Source organism: Tamandua tetradactyla, chromosome 2 (genome assembly GCF_023851605.1).
Source record: "Tamandua tetradactyla isolate mTamTet1 chromosome 2, mTamTet1.pri, whole genome shotgun sequence".
Classification (NCBI taxonomy): Eukaryota; Metazoa; Chordata; class Mammalia; order Pilosa; family Myrmecophagidae; genus Tamandua; species Tamandua tetradactyla.
Window position 1 is genome coordinate 155,591,535 of NC_135328.1, and position 15,163 is coordinate 155,606,697.

At 35.4% G+C, this 15,163-nt stretch overlaps 1 protein-coding gene across 2 annotated transcripts in view; it reads right to left on the reverse strand.

Annotated features, from left to right (window-relative positions):
- Nucleotides 1–15,163, reverse strand: part of LOC143674104 (uncharacterized) — a 58,892-nt gene that overhangs the window by 16,901 nt on the left and 26,828 nt on the right. For both annotated transcript variants that reach the window (XM_077149426.1, XM_077149425.1), the window contains exons 3-7: nt 12,571–12,713; nt 10,603–11,446; nt 7,688–8,043; nt 2,116–2,262; nt 1,123–1,325 (exon numbers count right to left, since the gene is read on the reverse strand). In XM_077149426.1, the coding sequence (XP_077005541.1) occupies nt 1,123–1,134 (12 nt within the window). In that variant the 5' untranslated portion in view covers nt 1,135–1,325; nt 2,116–2,262; nt 7,688–8,043; nt 10,603–11,446; nt 12,571–12,713. The remainder of the gene's footprint in view (nt 1–1,122; nt 1,326–2,115; nt 2,263–7,687; nt 8,044–10,602; nt 11,447–12,570; nt 12,714–15,163) is intronic.

A 15,163-nucleotide genomic window follows, 5' to 3' on the forward strand; every position in this document is an offset into this window, starting at 1 on the left:
CCTTAATTAGTCATTAAAATGGCAGGAAACACTGAAGCAATATCTAGAAGCCTGCACTGAACAGGTATGATTCTGAACTCTGTCAATCACTGCTACCTCACTCAATTCTACATAATTCAATTGTTCATTAAAATTTGTAACTACAGATGGTTCAGAATTCACAAGCCAGGGACCCTTGAGACAGTTGTACTGAAAGATGGCTTCGTCTCACCATTCCTGTGGTAGGAGCCCTCACATTCTCAACATTTCCTGGGGACTACAAACAAGCTTTCATTCTCTCATACCTACAACTCATCTAGTTTTGAAAAATTAAAAAAATAAAACAACCTTCATTCCTCTGGTCTCTTCAAATCTTTTCAAGGACATAAATTTTATTATACCTAAGTAAACAATACTTCCTATACATTACAACTTTTTATAAAATTTGAATAAAACTGACTTACAAAAATTGAACTTGGACAATTAGAACAGTCATAAGGAGAATTTTACCTTTCTTTTTGAATCTGTCAAAATGTCCAAATTTATCACCACCTTAAGAAATTTAAAACTGGCAAAAATAAAGGATTTCTCATTTCCTTTCATTGCCTAATCTTCCCTTGTGTTCCTGTGAACAATGCACAACCCTATACCTCAGCAACTATAACACTGGATTGACTGAATGCACCTGCTGAAACACTAGCGTCTTACCAACTTTTAACTTCTGCTTTTATTACTCTCTATAACCGTTGTTCACTGCTTGCCTAAGCCGGTATCAGGCAATAACATGATCCATGAATGTGTTTTATCTCCAACGAGGCCATGAGTTAGATGAAAAAAAGAAAGCAACTCTCATTCTTCAGAGAATACAGACTTAATGGCGCTTGGAACAAACTATTGTAATATTTGGAAGCAGATTACTTAGTGATGAGCCCCCAAATTAACGTAACTATTCCGGAGCCTGGATAAATTAACAAAAGCTCAGATCCTTGAAAAGCTCATGAATGGTCTTGAAATATCTATGCCAATAGAAGAAACCCCCCCTTCTGCTGGCAACAGAGATATAACCAGTTAATGAAGAATCCATAGGAAAAACCTCCCCTTCTACTGAAACAGACTTCTGTTAAAGAAGAATCCTCTACTCACCTGTGGCTGCATTGTCAATAAGTCAGTTGACAACTGTCTTCCTCTGGATTTTCACTCACAAACAAATAAGCAGGAGGTGAGGAAAGCTGAGAATGGAGAAAGCTTCCAGACTCAAGTCTTGACTACAATTTCTAGACTCATCTGTCATGAATCACAAACTCTTCACTGGGAGTAAACCCAGTCTAATCAACAGGGACAAAAAACTGCAAGAGAAATAGAGGGAGGTGTCTCTTCTCCCACGGTTAAGATATGGGAGGTGTTGGCATCTCCGGCTTCATTTTACAGATAATAAGATGAAAACCACTGAATTATATGTATTAATTATCTTATGCTGTTCAGAGACTGTCAATTCCTTCCATGATTCCAAAACAGAGGAATTCCTGCCCCACATCACGTAAGGAATTAGGTCTCCACTGCCAGAGAAAGCAGTATGCTACATTTAGGTACTACCATTGGTTCTCCAACATCTATCAGTGTTCTGTGGAATCTCACTGTCTTGCTGCTCTAACCTACGCCTGCCTTTATGGACACACTTGTCCTATATCATCTTTGTTCTTCCACAGGTGGTGTCTAACAACGTAACTCCCTCAACATTTGAGTTCTAGATCTCTCACAACAATGGATTTGGATATCAACCAAGAAACTGAATGAATTTTATTATGGGGTTTATCTATTCAAGGTCTGGATCAATTTGGAAGGATCATGCTCCCATCACCCAAATTACATCATGAAAATCACTTGCATAAGAGCAGAAATATATGGGTCATGTCACTGTCATGTCTCACAATCCTCAGAGAACTAGGAGCCTCAGAAGATATGGAAGGAAGGGATTTGAGAGGAAATCTATTTGCTCAGTCTGATATTTTAATGAAGTGGTAACTTAACCTGGCTTTACTATCTGCAGTTACATTAAATAATTTCTGATTTCAATAAAATTAGTTACAATATAAATGAGGACTGTCCCACCTGGTTAAAATTCTCCCCCTTACTCACCAGAACCCAAACAGACTGGAAAAGCAAGGATCCAAGTCTACATGAGGCTGCTTTCATCACACTATGGAGTTCAGAGTATCTTTCTCTCAGGAAAAAAGTATATTTTGATAGCAGACTTTTCTTATGCAGTTGCTAATGTCATCAGTCCTATGATTCAAAAGACAAAGCTTTATTAATTCAGATGGTGATCAAGATAAATCTATTCAGGGCATACCTTGTTTAACAAAATCATCTTCCTCAAATTAGGTAAATCATATAGATGTAATTAAGGAAAACAGATTGGGTCATTCAATTACTTCTAAAAGTCTCAAAATCAACCTTCCTGAGATTTCCAAGATGTGTCACAGATTTACAGATTTTGGCTTTGCTGCGTAGTACTCGAGATTTATGGCAAGAAGATTCCTACTAAACTATATTTCCCAGAAGAACTGTAATCTACCCATACTCTCTCAGGCTACAGGCATCCGTGTGATTCTATTTAAGTAGAAACATTTGTTCTGAAAACAATATATACATGGAAAAATATTTTTGTAATTCTAGAATGTATGTATTTCACTACCAAGAAAGGGACAGGCCATACAATACAGGTCACTTCATGACAGATTTTGCTGATATTCTAAGCGTAGAACCGTACAAGCTTAAAAATATTATGGTTCTAGAATAAATGAGTTAGTTTCTTTATGGACTTTCCTATGAATAAAATCGTCAAGAGATATTTTGAGATTTAGAATACATTTCTGAAGCAAAATCAAGCAATGTATGTTCCTTTGCTTCCCAATAAATATTTTGTCTTCTTTTTTAATTCACTTTTCTAAAATAAAAAATAAAAGTTTTCATCTTTATTATTTCAGTAGCATGTATTTTAGGTAATCAATCACTCCTTACTCAGGGTATTCTTATGTTTTCCTATGTGTTTTCTGCCTAGTTACCCTAAAATATTGTTGAGGCAAATGATAATCTCTTTCATACATACATGTATATATGCTGGGAGGTCAACTTGGAGTTATCTGTGTCCTAGGGCATGGGTCATACTAGCAAATTCAACAGAGAGTCAGGACCTATGGGGTTTAGGAGCTACTCTAGAAAAAAAAATTCAAGGGAAAAAAATGCAAGGACTAGAAAGATTTGGATTAGAAAGTTTAAGTGCTATAAACACTGATGGTAAATGAGGGCAAAGGAATGGAAGATATTGGCCTGCAGAAGAAAAGGAAGGTTGGGACTGAGTTCTGACTTCTTCCAACAGTTAATGTTTCAGGCAAAACTTGTACAATATGTAGAAGTGGACCAGAAAAATGTAGCAGTGTTGTGAGTTAGGAGACCAGGATAGAGATGAATTTTAGGAGAAAATTCAAGAATTTGTTAAATGAATCTTATCGGATTAAGAAGCATTAGTGGATTCACTGAGATGGAGGTAACAAGCTACTCAAGGGTGATGAATTTAAGTGAAGATGGTGCAAACTATACCAGACTATACTGAGAAGTGAGCAGATGAGGATAAGCCCATAACTGCTTTTCCTTGAAAAAGGATGAGCTCAACTTACAAGATTGGAAGCAACTGGGGAAGTAAATATTCACAAACCGATAAAGTTAAAAAATGTATATATATATATATATATGTATTTTTTGCATAGGTAGGCAGCAGAAATTGAACCCAGGTCTCTGGCATGGCAGGCGAGAACTCTGCCATTGCACCACCAACACCAGCCCAAAGATTTATCAAATATTTTTTTATAGAAAAAATGTAGGAACACTTACAGAATTTATAAAGTGGTAAAGGAGTAAGGCCAGCTCACAGTAAATAGTCTGAAAAACTACTCAGAATCCAAAAATATAAGGGGACATTGAGATCAACTCAATTCCATAGCAAGTTTTACAGAATATTAAAACTTTCCTTCCCTCCCAAAATTCTGAACCATTCAGGTTCTTTTCTCTACTAGAGAATTTAACCTCTATTTCTACTTCCTTTGAATAGGGAGAAAGCTTTTATAATTCTAATGAGTAGTAAACTCAGAGTAACTCACCTTGATTGGATTTACAAGATAAAATTTAGATAATATAGTGTTGGAAAATGAGGACATAAAGACATAGAGAAGGATGATTTGAAAGGCTAATGAAATATTTTGCAGCTCATTCTTTGTAATAGGAAATATACGAAGTGCTGGAGCTACAACAGGGAACTGGATATGCTGGGTCTTTATGGACAAAGAGCTAGAATTCCCTGACAGAGTGCTGGCATTAAAGATACATGGTAATGAAGAAATATGAAAATTTGTGGGCATAAATGTGACAAAAATGAAACACGTTAATGAGATGGATGATCTGGGAGGGAAGGGGTGGCAGAGAGAACAAACAGAAATTGCTAGGACACGTTAAAGATGTTTACTAACTCTCCTAAGACACAGTAGGAAGTTCATTTCATAAGCCGTTTATGCAAGGGTAAAAATTAAAATTTAAGACCTACCACATGTACTACATATCTTTGTTGTCTTACTAAGAATTTGAATTTATATTTGAGTGGAATTCAAGTGTTTTACTTTTATTAACTCTAATTTTAGATTTTTAAATATGGATGCAAATATTACTATTGTCAGATATATAAACCTATGCCGTTCTCATGACCTTTTGCATAACCAGCTGTTCTCATGACTTTTTGCATAACTAAAGGACCACAAAAGTCACCTCCACACTGAAATCTCCTGGGAGCTTTAAAAACTTCTAATACTTGGGTATTATCACCAGAGAATCTGAATAACTCCTGCATTTGGAACAGTACATGAATGCAATAGGAATCAAAGTTTGAGAAACAACTTCTCTAGGGAACCTAAGGCTCCAAACAGGGCCTTGGTACTCACAGTGCGTGGTAAATGGATCTGCAGCATTATTATGTTTGGGAGCTTGGTAGAAAAGCAAAATCAAACACCACACCCCAAACCTAGGAAATCAGGATCTGCATTTTTACAAGATTATAAGAGAGTCATACATCCATTGAAAACTGGCCAGCCATGGTTCTTAATTTATTTCTGTTCCAGAGGCATACACAAGAACCCTCTGTTTTATGCATGACTGTTCTCTAAACCCACAACTTCTCTAATAAATAGAACAAAATAATTTTTAAAACATTTAGTATGGGCAAAAAAAATGAAGGGGAGTTAAGACATAAAGAAAAGCTGAGGAAGTCTGTCACTAGCATAGCAACATTACAAGAAATGCTGCAGTAAGTCCTTCAGGCAGTAAAGAATGGACAGTAGACAATAGATTGAACTTAATTCACCAGTAAAGGAAACATCACAGGAAATATGTCACTACTATTTTGGGGGAGGGTTTTATAATTCCCCTTTTTAAATACAACAGGCTCTAAAATACAAATGCCTGAAAATTAATGGTAAATCAACGGTTTAGAATGATATAAACAGGTAATTTGTGACAATATCTTCATAATGGTTAGAACACAGTAGCACATAGGGATATACTACGTGCATGATATTGGTGTTAAGTTGACACAGAAACAAGTAAGAGTGTTACAGATATAGGATGCTATGTTTAAGTTCCATGGTAAACAGAAAGAAAACAGTGGCAAAATACACACAGAAAGAAATGAGAAGGGTTTCTAAAGTATTCACAATATAAATGGACACGGAACTAGAACAGACATTTATCCAAGAAGGATGTATACATGCCAATGAAAAAATATTCAATATCACTGGCCATTGGAGAAATGCAAATCAAACCCACAGTGAGATACCAATTCATGTCCAGCAGGAAGATATTAAAAATGGAAAGTAAATGTTGTTGAGAACACACAGAAATGTGAATTGCAATACATTGTTGATGGGAATATGAGATGATGCAGCTACTGTGTGACAACAGTTTGGCAGTTCCCATGGAAATACTATTTGACACAGCATTCCCAATTATAGACATATACCAAAAAATTTGAAAGCAAGGATGCAGTCATATATTTGTACTTCAAAGTTAACAGCACAGTTTGTTAATAGTGGCCAGGTGGCAGAGGCAAGCAAAGGTCTGCAGCATATGAATACACAAACAGAATGTGGTGTTTATTACCACTGTAATATTGCTCTGCATAGAGAGGAGAGAGGTTATGAGGCATGCTGCTACAAGGATGAACCTTCTAAACACAGGCAAAAGATATCTCATGATTCCACTTGTGTGAATTAGCTAGAGTGTACAAATTCAGGCAGAAAGTAAAGGGAGAATGGGGAATTAATGTATCTTAGGTGCAGGGTGTTTCTGAAGTCTGGGTAGTGAGGGAAGTACTGCACTGAGTGATTAATCCCACCTAACAGTATGTCTTTGAGTGACTGAGATGTGAAAGTTCATCTTACATATACTTATCCCAAGTAACAAGACAGTGAGACAGAGAAAGAGATGAAAGAGACAATAATAAAGGCAATACATGACCCCAGATTGGATTAAATGTTCCTGAAGAATATGCCCAAAAAGATATTACTGAGATATATGAATAACGTGCACCCACGTAGATGACCAGATCCACCAACTCCTAAGGTTTTTCCACATTTTATCATTCTATCTACCTGCCAACACTGAGAGGCTTTTATAGATCATTCTCCCTAAACACTTAATATTTCCAGGCATGTTTAGTAACTAAAATGTTCACTTATGTAACCACTTTAAGTGAAGCTATCAAGTTCATGCATTGGTGTGATACATTTCTCACAACCGATGAGAGCATATTTTTATAACTGTACTATTAAATATAGCCTATGCTTTCATTTAGGGTCACTGTGGTGTGTAGTTCCATCTATTTATTTTTACTCTAGTACCATATATTCAAACCACAATTCACCCTTTTAACCACATTCAAACATATTTAAGTGCTGTTAATTATACTCTGAATTAAGGTGGCTCACATTATAACTGAAGCAGCCTTATCAAAAGATCCTACTTAAAATGGGTTCACATGCACAGGAATAGATTAACTTTAAGAACATGTTTTTATGGAGTACATATAGCTTAAAACCACAATTATAGGGTTTATAAAAGACTGTATTGTAGTTTGAACATTTGTTTTAAGAAATATTTACCTTTTATATAAAAGGTAAATCAGACTATCCTAAACCTTGGCCTCATTAAATTGAAGATACCACTCTATATATCTTGCCATCTGACAGAATCCATTACCCTCAAAATCTTTGTTTGGAAGGATTAAAAAATAGCTTCAACTATCCCCTTTATTTTTTTGTTCAGAAAGCTTTAGAATACTGTCATAATTTCATGTAACTCATTTTCAATACCTATGACTAAAATTTTTTACGTGAGCAATACTGGTACAATAAATGTACCACTTCCCACTCTAATTTGCTTGTCAGCTATGTGTTAGCGTGTATAAAGAAGAGCTAAACCAGATTATTTCTCAGAAATGGACAATGAATGTGTGCTATCATGGATGCAATGCCAGAGGCAGGAAGATCTGCTGTGGCATAAAACTGGTAGTATGAAATGGAAAAAAGGAAATGAAAAGGTCTTAATACTATTATACTGTTGCTGGCTAGTTATGTTTTCTCAGTTTTAGCCTAAAAGTAATATTCACCTGGGTCTGATATAGTCCTCAATTCGTTATCACCTCATCCATGATGACATAAACTGGATAGATGATGGGGAGATGTTACTAGGGACTCATGATAACATAAGTATGGAATAATTCTGAAAGGCAACCTTAGATTGAATGAGAAGAAATACATATCATATGTACCATTTTTCACTGTATTTAACGAAATGAATTTTATTGGAGATTTTCATGTTTTGAACTTCTTTTGAATAAAATACTAGAAGTAGAGTATGATGGAAATGAAAACCAAGCTATAATTTTTCCTGTAGCACACAGCCAGATAGAAAGCTCAGGTTTTGTAACAGCACGATTCAATGATAGGTCAGTTGTTATTGTGTCTGGAATTTGAAAGAAAATGCACAAAGAAGATCTTTACAGAACCAAACAATGCTAAAGAACCTAATAACATAAAAGAAACTTAACTGTAAATGATAATAATTGTAATATTACCAACAGTGTAATCCACTGAATAAAAATGGTATATCTTACTGGTAATCACAAATTTCCATTTTTTATTAACATTCTATATGCTTGTATCCCTAATTTTGTTACTAAAGAAATGATCAAAATATAAGTATGCATCAATAATTACAAGGTGATAACATACTGATGAATAGAACTTTAAAAAGTGAACATTTGCAGAATAGATTACTTCAAATTATACTTTAATATAGCCTTTTATTTTTTCACATTTTATTCATTATTACTGACTCTACATATACAAAGAAATTCACCACACTGGTTAAATACCCTACTTAGATAACTGAAAAAAGTCACAGAAAGACATACTATAATTATATTTGCTGGTAAAGAGTATGTTATTTGAATATTCAAGTTACTGTCAACTACTTTTGTGGACTGTGCCATTAAAAATATAAAGTGTTAGATTATTGACTTTAAATTTCAAAATAACAGGTTAGGTTTCAATGTATACATTTCATTTTACCTAACTGGAGAACTTTATTTGTTTTGGAAAATTTTCCTCTGAATGTAAACAATTTTGTTATGTGTGAATGAAGGCCATGTGAAATCTGCTGGATGACAGGCTCTAAGACCAATTTTAAATGTACACAATTCTATTACTTATGTTTGGGACATGAGAATCCACACATTATCAGGTATATCAATGATGTATGTTATACAGAAATCCAGAAATATCAATTTACTACTGTGCCAGCTTGAAAGGATTATTGTACCCTAGAAAAGCCATATTTTAATCCTGATCCATCTTGTGGAGGCAGTTGTTTCTTTTAACCACTATTCATCACTGTAGGATTAGATTATCTCCACAGAGATGTGACTCCACACATTCCAAGGCATGTCTTGATTAGTCTGCCAGAATCCTTTAAAAGAGGAAATATTTTGAAAAAAGTGAGAACCATGAGAACCAAAAGAGCCTACACAGCCAGAGAGAGAACTCTGGATATGAAGAAGGAAAATACCCCTGAGGGAGCTTCATGAAACAAGAAGCCGGAAGAAAGAGCTAGCAGACATCGCCATGTTCACCATGTGCCTTTCCAGTTGAGAGAGAAACCCTGAACTTCATCGGCCCTTCTTGAGTACCTTAATTTGGACATTTATAAACTTGCTTTAATTGGGACATTTTCATATACTTAGTACTGTATGTAAGCTTGCAACTTAATCAATCCCCACTTTTAAAAGCCGTTCTGCTTCTGGTATATCACATTTTGGCAGCTAGTTAACTAGGACAACCACTGTTCTAGTTCTCCTCAAAAATAAGGTGCAGGGTGGGCCATGGTGGCTCAAAAGGCAGAGTTTTCGCCTGCCATGCCAGAGACCTGGGTTCGATTCCTGATGCCTGGCCATGCAAAAAAAAAAGATGTAACACATTTCTATAACTAACTTGATATATTTTTAAAAATATAATTTGGACTTAACAGTGATAACAAACATCACCATGTCCCAAGACTATACTAAAAGGATGGTGCACTTATATTTAGTATTACTGATATCTTCCTTTGTTCTTCTTCTCCTTCTCAACTAAAAGAGCCAGAGAAGAAAGTCTGGGAAACAAAAGATGTGGCCTTCAGGAGGTCAAAAATGCCCAGAAATCCTAGAAAAGTATAAGCAAAAACTGTTTCATCAGGATAAAGATTAAACCAGTTAGACAATTGTTTCAGTTGTTAATGCTGCTGGAAATGCAATATACTTAAAATGGGTTGGCTTTTATAAAGGGAATTTATTAAGTTACAGGTATACAGTTCTAAGGCCATAAAAATGTCCAAACTATGGCATCCAGAGAGAGAGAGATACCTTGACTCAAGAAAGGGTCGATGACGGTCAGGGTTCCTCTGTCAGCTTGGAAGCCATATGGAAATGCCCGCTAGCTTTCTCTCCTGGCTTCTCTTTTCAAAAGGCTTTCCTAGGAGTATTTTCTTTCTCTATCTCCAAATGTCTCTTATCTAAGTCAGCTCTGAAGCTGCTTCCAAACTGATTCCCTCTTAAAGGACTCCACTAAGTGATCCACCTCAAATGGGTGGAGACACATTCCCATGGAAACAACTTAATGAAAAAGATCCCACCCAACAACATTAAATCAGGATTAGAGAACATGACTTTTCTGGGGTAAACAGTTGCAAATCAGCACAATTTTTACCTACAAAAGCCAACCAATGCACACAGGTGAGAGTGATCCTGTAGTCATCAATTGGCACCGACATTCTTTGAGGTAAATGTGCCCCAGACACAAGTACAGTCTCTTGTTAGATCTGATATACACAGTCATTTTATTGTTACATTTTATGTAGCTTACAAATTTATCTGTAAAGTAAAAGCCAAAGTTATTTTGTTTTTAAATTATTTTTCCAATATCATGAATGGTTCATCCAAAACGACTTTCACAACAGAAATTTGTATTCCCTATCAATTTTACTTACCATTTGGATGTTCTTAAACTTGCCATAGGGTAGCTGCTGTGACACATGAATGTGGCTTCACTGTTCAGCCTTTCCTACTTTAAACCCCTCCAAGTAGGCAAAGGTAGGGTGGGAGGCTATGCACTTTCTAGACTTAACCCCATGGGGCCATTTAAGCATTTTTAGGAACTGAGTTGTAGGACTTAAGGGTGGAAGGCAGTGTCAGTGGGTAAATTAAATTTAAGAGAGGAGGAAAGTAGTGACTATTCTTGATGCAAAGAAGGGTCATAGCAGGTCCTCAGGAGAGTCTTGGAAGGGGGTGGCCCTGAGGGAATGGCTCAGGGTACCTGGGCTGCATAGACACTGGCTCATAACTATGCTGAAGACCCTATATGCCTCCAACCAAGGTTTCCTTCCTTCCTCAGTATAGTTCACCATGGCTCCATTATTTTCTATAGGCTTCTATGTTTCAACCCTAGACCCAGACTCCAAAGTAGGCACTCTTATGGCTGCAAAAGACAGGCTATGATACATCAGCTCACCTATTTCAAATACATGAAATTCATGAAAAGGAAGAAGTAGCCCTTGCCATCTAAGATCTGGTCTAAGACATTGGCTAGGTCATTGTGCTCTCCTGGTGATCATAAATGATTTCACAGAACATGAACATCAGATACGTTCTCTAAATTACTATGATGGACCAAGATGCAAACAAGTTAAACTGGCTAGAGGGAAATACTAGTGGTCAATGAGAGGGAGGGGTAAGAGGTACGGTATATATGAGTTTCTTCTTTTTTCCTTTTATTTCTTTTTCTGGAGTGATGCAAATGTTCGAAGAAATGATCATGGTAATGAATATATTTGTCTGAAAATAGACAAAGCATGAACACTTTTCAATAATTCCTAACTCCAGCTCTGACTCTATAAAATATCTAGCCTTTCTCTTTCCCATCCTGTATCAATAACTACTACATCTTTACCAAGTATAGCTGAAGCCTCACTGTGGTACGTCCTCTCTAAAGGTAAGTTTTATTAAGAATCCAATCATAAAATTATTCCCATTTTCTTATAGCAAACAATCCTGAGCAAACCCACAATAAATTTAATCCACATCCAAATCAACTAACAAGTGCAAATCCTATAATAAAACCCCTTCTAACACCCTATTACAAATATTCCAAAGTTCCATACTGAGCTTTCTCTTGCTGAAAGGAGTAACAAATCCCATTTTTGTTTAATCCATTTACAGGTTGATTCCTAGTGGTCTTTGGCTGGAGGTCAGTGACATCTATTTGTAAAATATATACACATATATATAAATAAAGATTTAGAAACCACTTTTTTCACAAAACTTTTTCAATTTCAACACATTTTAAGAGTCAAGATCAAAAATCCTGTGCTGAAAGCCCCTATGAGGACTGACACGTGTAGATATAATTATTCATAGGAAGAGAGAAATTATTGTGGAGCCAGAGGTTGTATATGTGCGGAAAGTAGCTGGAAGGATATGTGGGAAGGGGAAAATATGCTGTGATTAAATGGAACCCTAGATGACTGGATCACAGAGCAGGTGTTCTGTAGCTGTACCTGGGCCCTTAGCTTTCAGTCCACAAAGGTGCTGTTCAATGAGGCTGAGGAGAGTACATCTCAGTGTTGGGGATGTGGAGTTACCTGGGCTTTCTTGAGGCTGTAGCCCCTGCTCACTACCCAACCACCAACTTCCAATTATAATCTGTGCCTGATTCCAAGTAGACAGCAATTCTAACTGTACCCATATCCAAGAAAGGGAACCTAGAAGCTGGAGTTCTTGGGTATATGGTTACATAGGGATGAGTGATTTCCATTTCTATCAAATCAGTATGAAGATCTTTCATTCACATCTATATTATAGTTCTTCACCATTCCACAAACAACTGAAATCTTTGAAATATCCAGGTAAAGAATGTGCTGATTACTATTATATTTGGTAACAAATCATACGCAAGATACCAATGTTTGAAACTGTACTATATCTTCTCTTTTCCAAAATTTCATATACTTTCCTCACTGGTGCGGTAATCAACCTTTGGCTGACAATGTAACGTGGCAGATGAGTTCATTCCTCTACTTTCCCTGGAGAAGCATCTAACAACCTAGAGAAAAGTCAAAATAAATGGTTTATACAACAAGAGAAGCATGGCTTCAGGAAACTCCTTGAATACACTCTTAAAATTACAAGTTGAAAGGACTGATTACAGAGGAATCCAATACTGTTGTCTGGAATTCCTTGCTCTAAGTTTAGAGTCTCTGGACTTAGAGCAGTGTACTGCTTTTAGTAATTCTAATATAACTTTATAATTAATAGTAATTTTAATAATAATAAGTATTATTACTAATAGTAATAGCAATTTTAATAGTAATTTTTAAATAACTTATTGAGGTAAAAACACACAAAATGGAATTAACTACTTTAAAGTGACCAACTCAGTGGCGTTTAGTATATTCAGTGTTATACAATCATCACCTCTATGTAGTTTCAAATATTTCCATCAGAACAAAGTAAATCCCCTTACTGATTAAACAGCTTCTCTCAATTTCACTCCCTTCCCAGCCCCTGACAATTAAAAACAGTTTCAATATTTTTATATATTACAGGCATTTCATATAAATGGAACCAAACAATACATGAACTTCTACCTTCTTTCAACTAGCATAATGTCTTTGAAATTAATTCACATAGCATGTATCAATACTTTTGTTTTTATGGCTTAGTCACATTCCATTTTATGTACACACTATACTTTGTTTAGCTATTCATCTACTAATGGACATTTTCTATGTTTTGGCATTTAGGCATAATGCTGCTATAACATATGCACATGTCTGTTTTGAGCATCTGCCTGGATATGAAATAGTTAACTTTTGTTTTGTATAATTGTTTGAGAAACTCAAACTTTCCAAAGAGGCTGAACCACTTTATATTCCCACTGGCAATGTGTGAGTGTTTCCATTTTCTCACATCCATTCAACACTTGCTACTTTTCTCATTTACTTTTGATAGCTAGCCTAAGGTTTGAGAAATGGCACCACATTATGGATTTTATTTGCATTTCCCTGTTGATCAACAATGCTGGGCAACTTTCATGTTTTACTGGCCATTTACACATCTTCACTGGAGAAATGTCTAAATCTTGCGCATTAAAAAAAAAGTAAAACAAATTGTTACTTTGTGTTGTTCAAAGTGAGAATTCCTTATATATTCTGGATACAAGATCTCAATCAGATATATGATTTGCAGACATTTTGCAGCATTTGGTAAGCTATCTTTGCTCATTCTTGATAAAGTCATTCCATGCCCAAAGATTTATATTTTGATGCAGCCCTATTTATGTAATTTTCTTTAGTTGTGTTTTTGGTATCTTATCTAAGAATACACCATGAAATTCAATATCATGAGATTTTACACTTATTTTCAAACATATTTCCTTAAACTTTTTATGGTTTTAGCTATTACATTTAGGTTGTTGATCCATTTTCAGTTATCATTATATATGGTGTAAGCTTAGTGGTCCAAATTCATTCCCTTGCATAAGAATATTGAAAAGACTTTCACCCCACTGAATAGTATTGGCATCCTTGAAAAAAGTCAATTGGCCATAGATTTATATTTTTGCATTCTCAATGTTATTACATTAGTATATATGTGCATGCTTATGCTAGTACCATCTTGTTAGCCACTATAACTTTGTAAAGAAGATCTGAAATTGTTAAGTGCGAGTCCTCTATCCCCTTTCTGAAGACTGTTTTGGCTATTCAGGATGCCTTGGAGTTCCATATTAAAAAATTCAAGGATTGGGCTTTCTAATTCTGAAAAAAATGAATTAAGAATTTTAAGAGAAATTACATTGAAATTGTAGATTGCTTTTAGTATTACCATGTTAACAATATTGTTTTTAAAAAGCCTATCCATTTATTTATGTTTTCTTTCATTTCTTCTTATTTACTTGCTTATTTTCTCTCCTTTTTGTGGGCACCAGTCTGAGTTCATTGGCAATATATCTTGGAGTGTCTCTTGATTTTGGGCCCTATTACTATTAAGGTATGGGTTCTTTTTCCTTTCAAATTTTACAACATTTTAATTTTATCTTATTAATATTAAAAAAATTTATTAATTAATGTAGAGTGAATGGGCCAGGAATTGAGCTCAGGTCTTCCACAGAGTGGGCAGGTGTTCTAACACTGAAATACCCATGCACACCTACCTAGCCTTTAATAGACCCTCAGTAGAACTACACCCTCTATATGAGATCCAAACCTAGGCTTGGCAGAGAATTACTGGCAAACCAAGCACAAAAGGAAACCTTCAATGCAAAACAAGGTAAATACAAAACTTTAGATGAATAAAGGAAACCAATTTGCAAAATAAATTTACTAAGAGAATCACAAAACAAAATAAAGCATGTGAAAATCCATACAGAAATGGCCCAGCCAAATGACCAAATCAAAAATCCATAGGGGAAACAGATTATGAAACAACCACACAAGAATATTATAAAGAAATAAAGGATAATAGAAAGACACTAGAAGAGCATAAAGAGAAATT